Source organism: Beta vulgaris, chromosome 8, assembly GCF_026745355.1.
Source record: "Beta vulgaris subsp. vulgaris cultivar EL10 chromosome 8, EL10.2, whole genome shotgun sequence".
Lineage (NCBI taxonomy): Eukaryota > Viridiplantae > Streptophyta > Magnoliopsida > Caryophyllales > Amaranthaceae > Beta > Beta vulgaris.
Window position 1 is genome coordinate 1,047,524 of NC_079209.1, and position 9,791 is coordinate 1,057,314.

Here is a 9,791-nt window from a genome sequence, read left to right on the forward strand (position 1 = left end):
ATAAGTTAATCGGCACCGGCTTCACTTGCTTATATAAGTCTGGACTTTCTGGACACTCTCTATGTGCCAAGTTGGCAACTACTACTATTTTTGTCTCACGTTCACCAGCTCTTTTTTTCTACGGGTAATTTATCTCACCAGCTTTATTTGCACTTGTATGAATTTCTTCATCATAAATGTGAACTCTAATTAGTCAAACTTTCATTTTTTTTTTTCTGTGTGTTACATCTATTATAAAGACAGACAGAACATAAAATTTTACGCAAGAAACCGAGTTATTATATGGTGTATCTTTGTTTTTTGATAGAGTATTAAACTATTCTTGAGATTTCAATGAGCAGTTTATATAGAGTGTAACAATCTCTCCTCTTTCTCTAATGTGGGAGACTCACAAGTGGACTTTCAATGAGTTTCAATACACCCCCTCACTTGTGAGTGTCCTTAAAATTTCAGAGCTAACTAGAAAGGCCAGAGCAATAATCCTCCTAGGGACTGGACATCCTATCAAGGTAAATCCTTATCCAGTAGCAATCAAATACCCAGTTTAGACGAGACCTGCAACCCGGGCTCTGATACCATGTTAAAGGACCAACTCAACCAAAAGCTTAAGCAGATGGTTGGAGTCCCAAGAATAGTTTAATACTCTATCATCTTTGTCGAAAATCTATGTTATAATCTCACCTTTTTTAAAGTCTTTGGCTCGCTGAACTTTCGTGTGATTTTAAATACGTCTCAACTCTCAACTATTATGCCTCGATCCTATTGATATATATATCATGTATTGTGAGAAAATCATTAGTTAATGTGACTAGTGTTTTCTATATGTGATAAATGCGTGTTTTCATTCGAAAAGAATCAAAGATTATATGCATGTGCATTTACTAAAAAAGTAAGTACATAATAAGATGATTTTATACGCATATAGAAAGATCTATACTACTAAGTCTTTCTTCTTTTTTCTTTTTCGGGAAATTTTTTTATGTAATCAGTGGTTTTCTAAAATCTTCTATTTTCAGAGGTAGGATTAACATTAAAACATCTTGTTTTAGGATGCATGTGTGATATGTACCTTGCTAAAAAAAAAAAAGTAAAAATGTCAAAATGAGTTGCTATCAGCTAATAGTACTTCTATAAGTTCACGTAACAAAGAAAGATTAGTCGGTTAATGTCATTTTCTGCAAGTAATTCACGTGCGGGGTTTGAATGTGACACGCGCACCAAGATGTGGTGTATTTGGACTAACTAGTAATTAAGCCAGTAAGCCATACAGTACGATTCTTTTTTTATTCATATAATCCATGAAGTCAGTATAAAGAAAAGGAAGGAGGGATTCGAACATGCGACATATCGTTTACAGTACCTCAATTTTAACGACTAGATTAAGACATCCTTGGTGGCTTTACAGTACAATCTAATAATCTACTCCATGATACAGTGACGAATTTTGAGTGTTGAATTGTATAATGACAGAAACAAATTGCTTCTTCCGCGTATAAATGATAATCCTTTTCTATAGGTTAAAATTTTCTTACAAATCGTATGATTATGGGTGTAAACGGATAGCGAAAAGTCTAGATTTCAATTAGTTAATTTAGTCAAAACTTGTTGGATTGGACTGGATTGAATTTTTTTGAAGTAGATTCGGACTCAAATTTTCGTGTCCAAATATTTTCGGACTGGATTTGGACTCACTCCTTTGGTGTCCAATAAGTCCAGTCCAAAAATATTTAATATTTAATATATATTTAATATTTATATATATATAATGTATATATATTTAATATTTATATATATAGTATAAAAGATGTATGTGACTTGTTTTACAGAATGGATATAATGAGTTTAATTTTTCAAAATTCAATTATGAGAACACGTTGTTAATCATTGAATCTAAATCGGAAAAAGAATATAATAATCGGAATGGACTGGACTGGATTCGGACTCATGAAAAAATTATCGGACTCGAGTACAAAAAACTTTGAAATAGATTTGGATTTGACAAAGTTCAATACATTCCAATCCACTTACACTCCTATGTATGATGGATGGGCTAAAAGGATAAATATTAGTTAGACTATATGTATACTACAATATTTTTGTAGTTGTACCATTTGTTTTTTTAGCACTATTAATCAACTAACTTTATTAAGCTATCTCGCACCATTATATATAAAAAAATAGTCAAGTGGAGTCTTTTTCAATTCGTCTCAATGCGATGATTTCAAATATCAAATTTTTATAATTTTTTACTTAAATCCAATAAGAGATATCTATACAAATATATTAAAAGGCGTGCATAAACAAGAAACTGTGCCACGTGGCGCTCTCCCTAGGGAGTTTTAGTTCATGTAATCCATATACAATAAAAAAATTTAGAAATTGCTTAGTATATGGGTTTGATCCGAGACCTCAAGTACATATACTAAAGTCTTAACCACTAGACTAAGTTATATTTAGTATTATTATCTTAAAGTATTCTATTAATAAATGAAACTTTTTCTTACCCGGGACATAGCCGGGCCTAATAACTAGTTGACGTTTAAAGAAGCGTTTCGACAAATATAAAAAAAAATCAAATGGTGTAACTAATAAAATACTGAGGTAATATTATGTTTCTTAATTATGGTGGGTTGTAAGTGAAAAAATAGTAGTTTATTTCAATTGTAAATCAGCTTCATTTTTCCTAATGCTGCTTCTTTTAAGATTGTTTTGTGATTGGTAACAAGAATTTATTTTTACTCATCAAACCAAACAAGAGTTAGAGAGAAGGAAGTAGTCACCACACGCATGCTGGCTGAGCTGCAGCGAAGGCGCGTGAGTATTTTTTTTGTAAAAAATATAAATGCAAGGACCAACTCAAACCAAAAGTTTACGTCGATGATTGAAATCCCAAGAATTCTATTATACTCTATCACGCCCCCTCACACGAATAGCCCATTGGCTTGAAGTGTGAATGCAACACAGGCTACCCTCATACATGGTGATAAATATTCGCCTTAGAAAGGAGAGGTAGATAGATTTGAACCTTTAACCTTTATGTCACGCTAGCTCTGATACCATGTCAAAAAATTCATCTGTCCTATAAATTTGTCCTCTTAGCTATACTTGTGAACTTGATATGGAACATACAAAATCACTACCTTAGTGATTAGATTAAACTAGTTCAGATATTCTCCTGTTTTATTAATCTAGTCAAGCGAGGATATATGTAGATAATTAATGTCGAGGAACACAACTTGAAACTTGAAAGGTGTAAAGATCTTTCTCTTGTATATGTTGAACAAGATTTCCTGCGTATTGCATTGAATATATGAATATATGATGTCTCAGAAAACTCTTTGAAAAAAGGGGATGAGAGGGAAATGAAGTAAACCAAATAATTCTCTAACTTCTAAGGATGGGAAGATCTCAAGAAATTATACATATCATGGTGTAAAAAAAACCGTACAGCATTAACAACCCAGCTGCAGATCCTTAACCAATCTAATAGTCAAATCTAATTGTGGAGAGGCGCCTTAACTGGAGCAGCAACCACCTTTCTTCACGTCCGACACTTCTTTGCCAATATCTATCTTCTCGCCTGCAGGGACCGTGGAACCATTTGCATCCTCACCGGCTTCCATGGCCTTCTTGCTGACGATTCGGTAAATCTGAGTAAGAACCTCTGTAAAGGCGTTCTCCACGTTGGTTGCTTCGAGGGCAGAAGTCTCCATGAAATAAAGAGACTCCTTTTCAGCGAATGTTTTCCCATCCTCCATTTGAACTGCAACTAAGTGACGAAGGTCTGATTTGTTCCCGATAAGCATGACTACGATGTTGGGATCGGTGTGATCCCTCAGTTCTTTTAACCACCTCTCTACGTTCTCGAATGTAGCGTGCCTAGTGACATCGTACACAAGAAGTGCACCCACAGCTCCTCGGTAGTAAGCACTGGTGATTGCCCGATACCTAGAAAAGAAAGGTATGGGTAAGCACATGAGATACTGTCTGGCTTATCATATTATACGATGATGTTCTTTAATCCATTGTCATATTAGCAATTTTTATGATACATTCCACATACACAAACATTCAAATACTACTACATGATTATATATTCATGTGTTGGTGATGTACCGATGTAAGACTTATTTTTTGGCTAAGGTGCCTAAGTTAAAGGCACACAAAGATCGTCAATCCTGCAACACAGCGAGCAGTATGTATCGATACACACTATATAACAGACATTAAAGACATGGCAAGTAGTAACTACACAGACAAGGACAGAGGTACTGTTGCAGCTAGGATACTAGGATAGGAACAACTGAACAAGTGTTAGAACAGCAACCACAAAACATGGAGTAGCCTAAATTAGGGCTCCGTTTGGTAAGGCGTAAAATATTTTCAGTGTAAAATAATTTTCACGGAAAACAATTTACAATGGAAAACAATTTACAATGATGAAATGAAAGGAAAATGAAAGAGAAAGTAAGGAGGTAGAGAGAGGAGTGTATAAGAGAGAAGGAAAATAGTTTTCCCTTCATTTTGAAAGGAAAATGGTTTTCCATCTTTGGAAGAGAAATTTTACCCTAAGGGAAAATGGTTTTACACTCTTTTGCCAACCAAACAATGTAAAACTGAAAATAGAGGAAAACAGTTTTCCGCGAAAACGTTTTACGCCCTACCAAACGGAGCCTAGACCTGCTTAATGGACATCATAGCCCAATGGTGTAAGGGTTGGCTTAACTTTGAAAGGCTTTTATCCACCAGGGTCGTTAATGGACAGGACCATTATTGGACAAGGTCTATATAGCCATATAGGACCACGATTGTAGGCCAAATATTTTGCAAAAGAGAAAAATTTGTGAAAAAAAAACTGAAGTATGGTTATGTCTTATGTATGTCATTTCTCTGTCTTCCCTATCCCCTACATTCTTACTCTTCTATACTTCCATGTTATAGATCCGCTAGTGGCCCACAACAAAGTGACCCAATAATAGCCCGACCTACTATTGACCTGCACCGACCCAGCCCGAGACGCCCAATAACCAGGTCTAGCCTAAACATGGTGCCAAAGTCGCAAAAAAGAAAAGCCTCATGTAAATTAAAATTAGCAAGTGACTGACATCCCAAATTAGTATATGTAGCTTGTTGTTTTGGGATGAAAGCAACATAATCTTTACCTTCACAACCCCTCAATGAAGAGCTAATTATCAGACGAGATGCTTGATGCTATGGAAGAAAGAAAACTCACTGCTCATGTTACTTTCTTCCACTGATTTTCTACAGAGGACTCATGATCTAAACTGTTCCACTTCCCTTTTGTTGTTATTGATGAAAATTTTCCAAATACAATAAAAATCTCACCCCATACATCTCCATGACCCCAACTTACTAGTTCATATTATAGAACATTTGCAATTCTTAGGTGCTCCCAGGAATACATAGAACTCTCTGTGCTCCCAAGCACATTTTTTTTGCACATTTGTCACGTACTCTGGTCAAATGAGCAAAATATAAAATGTGGAAAATATATGTGAAGGAGCACTTGAAGGCTTCATTGAACATTGTACTACAACAATAAATTACTAAGAATAAAGCTTTAAAGGCTCACTTTACTTACATATATCGTATAGTGAGTGCTAGTACACAAGAATTCAAGATCAAATTATATTGCCTCTTATTATTGAACTTAAAATTGATTTTTATATTCTATTGGCAGCCACAATTAGAAGTAATTGCTCATATATCCCCTCCTTATAGAACCCTTCACACACCATATATTAACTTCCAATTGCCAACCAGAGTAGAAAGTTGAAAACTAAAGATTAATGATACTCTCTCCAGCTAATCGAAAAAACAAAACAGAAAAAGAAAACGAGAAAATTTAACTAATTTTCTCTAAAAACCATTATTTATCAATATTGTTCACCAACCATCATAGGGTCGCTTTCTTTACTTTCACTAACTTCTTGAGATAATTCAAAGAACACTCTATGGCATTATATTTTGATATTTTGTGGAAACAGGATAGTAAAGGAAGTGAGCTGCATCACAGGTCATAGGCATCTATGAGAAAAATTATTATCAGATCCATTGATTCCCAAGATTTCAGGAACGGAAAGAGGTTATCCACAGAAAAAAAGACTAGAGAGGAGGAGGTCAGGACTAATAAATTTCTGGCTGAGACGCAGCCTTGGCTACCTCGCAGTGACATAAAATGTTTGAAGTAAAAGGAAGGGGAAAATGCCACCACTAAAGACTCTCTCCCAAACACAATTTGATATATCAGCTAAGCATCTCAAATCTCAATCATATCAAATGTAATACTTTTCGGCTTTCACTCATCATATGTATAATCCTATCTAAAAGTTTCATGTCAAGCAAATAAGAAACAAAGAAAGCAGACAAGAATTTAAACAGTGAAAACATAGCGCCGACCTGCCTATCCTACAAGCAATTGGCCAACCACGCAACACCTATTATGTGGTACATCTACCATGACAAGACAGTTGGCAACAGGCTACCAGCCATTAGTACAGTCAATTAGGTTTTGAGACAGGCTCTATCTTCTGATTCTAGAATCTTAGCAAGAAAAATGGAAGCAGATAAAATGCTTTATATTCTTAATGCTATCGGGACACCTTTCATTACTACTACATTTGACCTAGATCCCTGAACTGAATATAGCCAAAGAGCTATTTGTAGAAAATGAAAATAAGTTAGTCTTTATACTCATGTTTTGATGCAAAAGGATTTCTCGGATGAAGTATGATTCCTTGCCATCCTCCCATTGGGGTTTAAATATTCCAAAAGATTAGGAATAATACTTATAGTATCTCATTAAAGGATTAACTAAGGCATCTAAAGGGCTCTAGATAAAGAATAGAGAGGTCAGATGTACATAGGCTGTCCCAGTTCCCTCGATCCAACATGCAACGACCATCAACTACATTTACAATAAAAGAAATGCCATAGGATCCCCAACTGCTTTATATAGATAAGAAGACAAGACAGATTGTTTAAACTGTATTTGCAGGCAGGTTGCAGGTGGTTATTCCGTGGAAGTTAAGGCCTAATTTCAAATACATTGTCAACAGTTAGACCTGTATACCAATGAGAGTCTACCAGCATGGTAGACATGCAAGCTGCATGATTTCCTAGTTTGGGGTAAAGTAAATCATGGGAATAACCTAGTTGTTTGGTAGACATGCAACAGCTACTATGCAAGAAAGATGAGGTATACATAGCCCATTAACCAATCCAAATCCGTCCACAAATGCGTCCGGTTCTTCATTTCATTTCTTGACTAGCTCTTCAATTCTTTACCACAAGAGACAGGTAAACAGTCTCCCCCCCCCCCCCCCCCAACCCCAACCTCGATCATCTTGGACTCCACGCGGGGTGCTGCATTCGCCCTCAATTCACACAGCTAATGATAAGTAGGAAAATATAAACCAAAGAAAAGCAAGAAACTTAATATACAAATCATCAGAACAGACGGAAAGCAACATTTATGGCTTGTTCTCTTCTTACATTTGCTTATGTAATATTTAATTTTTCAGAACCTTGTGAACTTAACCGAAGTTTTCAAGCTTCTTTGCACTACCAAACAACTAGCTTATTCCCATGATTTACTTAGCCCCAAATGCTCATGCTTACTCCACAGTCCAACATGATTCTCCTTCATCATGGACCAAAACACAAAATTTTCCTAAATGGCCAAATTTAACTCCTGGAAACACACCAGTACCCAAACTAGCACCCAAGTCTGAGTAGCACCGAAATTCCGAGCCATATTCATAAATGTTCACATTATTGAACTTAAGAGGTTAGCATTATACCCCAATAATAGAATAACAAATCATCAAAAAAATCCAAACTAAAACAAAGAACAAGCATTCTCTTCTGCCAATTCATGATCAAAAATCACAATTAGCTTTGCTTCTAATACAAGCTCAGCTACCTTGGATCCAAATCTGCACAATTCTTGCTCACTAAAAAGAAATCAAATGCAGCATTCTAACATAACTCCACCAAAACAACTTAGATCACCCCCAAATCAAATTCAAACCCTCAACTACTATCAAACAAAACCCAGATCAAATCAGATCTACCAATTCCATAGTAGTAAACCCAAATCACAAAACCAAAGAACTACACCAGAAAATACCCAATAAAAACACATTCATAAAAATATAAACTGAAAAAAAAAAACCCAGAAATCAGCAAATTAAATGAAGAAAAACTCAGAAACTAAAATGTCCAAAATTTACAAACTTTAGGAGAAAAATGTTACCTTTCTTGTCCAGCAGTGTCCCAAATCTGAGCTTTTATAACTTTGCCATCAACATTCAAACTCCGAGTTGCAAACTCAACACCAATGGTGGATTTTGACTCAAGACTGAACTCATTTCTAGTAAATCTAGAAAGTAAATTAGATTTCCCAACACCTGAATCTCCAATTAAAACAACTTTAAAGAGATAATCATAATCATCTTCTGCTCTATAACCAGCCATTTCTGCAAATACCCACTTAAATTTTCTCCCTTTTTTCCAACTTTTTTAGATTGTTTAATTTGATAAAGTTGAGAAATTTTTAAAGTTTGAAAAAAAAGTTTGTATCTTTATCTTTTTTTCTACCCCAGATGAAAAGGTAAAGCAAAGATTGTGTTTCAAAATTCTAAAATTTAGGGGGGAAGAAGCTAGAAAATTAAGAAATGTGAACGTAAAAGTTGTATTTGTGACTTTAATTATGTGAATAATTATTATGAAGTATAATTTACAATCTTTTTTTTTCCTGAAAATATTGCCGCTTTTTTTTGGGTGGGGAGGTAGAAAGGTCAAAGGAGTGTGAGTGTGAGACTGATGTGGACTGGGTAGGAGTGTAGGACACTTGGACCCTTTTAGTTTTGAAATACCTTTATTTTATGTATTTATTTCTCTCTATTTTAAGGTAAGATATTTTTTTGGGGCCGACCGGGGACTCGTCGATAAGAAGAAGATCCCTACTAAAGTAGGCACCTCGCTCACGTCTGTTAGCCCAATTATACAGGTCAACGCTTGAGAGTAAGGGATATAAGGAAATCCCTACTCCCAAGCACAAATAGGTGGTGGGGTCCGAATTTGTAACTCCAAATCATAAGGTGAGTTCCCCATCAGCTCCACCAAACGAGCTTGGTTATTTTAAGGTAAGATATGGTCATATGATATATGGGCATTTATTTAGAGCAAGCTTGTAACTGTATATTGTAGGTCCATAATATTAAAACTATGATGGTCTAATAAAGAATACTTTGGAAATGTTTATTTGAGGACTTGTTCGTTATTGTTTTTTAATCATGTTTTTAAATTATGTCGAAAAACAATTAGGAACTTGATTGTTTTAGGAGGAAATTTGAGCTGCGTGATAATTCTAGGACTAATGGATTTATACATTTCCAATTTCAAGGTATGTACACACTTGAGAGGATTATATATGATAAATCTAGACGTAATCATGGCCAAAACCGACTATTTTAGGAGGGAGTCTAGTGGGTTTTTTTGCGATTGTGTTAAATTTGACCTAAAATTTTGGTTTTGGGTTTTCAAAAGTCTGCTTGTTTTGCTGAAAAATTTGAACAAGTTGGGGCCGCACACAAAATCCGAGCCAAAAAATTGTGCTCAAACCCGTGTATTTTATGAGCAGGTCAATATTGATTAATGATCACCCTTATGTTTTGAAATCTTTTTTTATGCTTAGTACCATGATTAGGAAATATTTGTTCTTTGGCATAATGTGGTGATTAATTGTGGATTATAAGTTGACAGTT

General features: G+C 35.2%; 1 protein-coding gene across 1 annotated transcript; it reads right to left on the bottom strand.

The window, feature by feature from the left end:
• Positions 1-3,274: 3,274 nt before the first annotated feature.
• Positions 3,275-8,837, bottom strand: LOC104900516 (ras-related protein RIC2). Its single transcript, XM_010687940.4, has 2 exons — positions 8,279-8,837; positions 3,275-3,948 (listed from the first exon to the last, which is right to left on the bottom strand). The coding sequence occupies exons 1-2, from the start codon at positions 8,497-8,499 to the stop codon at positions 3,516-3,518; spliced, it is 654 nt and encodes a 217-aa protein (XP_010686242.1). The 5' UTR covers positions 8,500-8,837; the 3' UTR covers positions 3,275-3,515.
• Between the last annotated feature and the right edge of the window lie 954 nt (positions 8,838-9,791).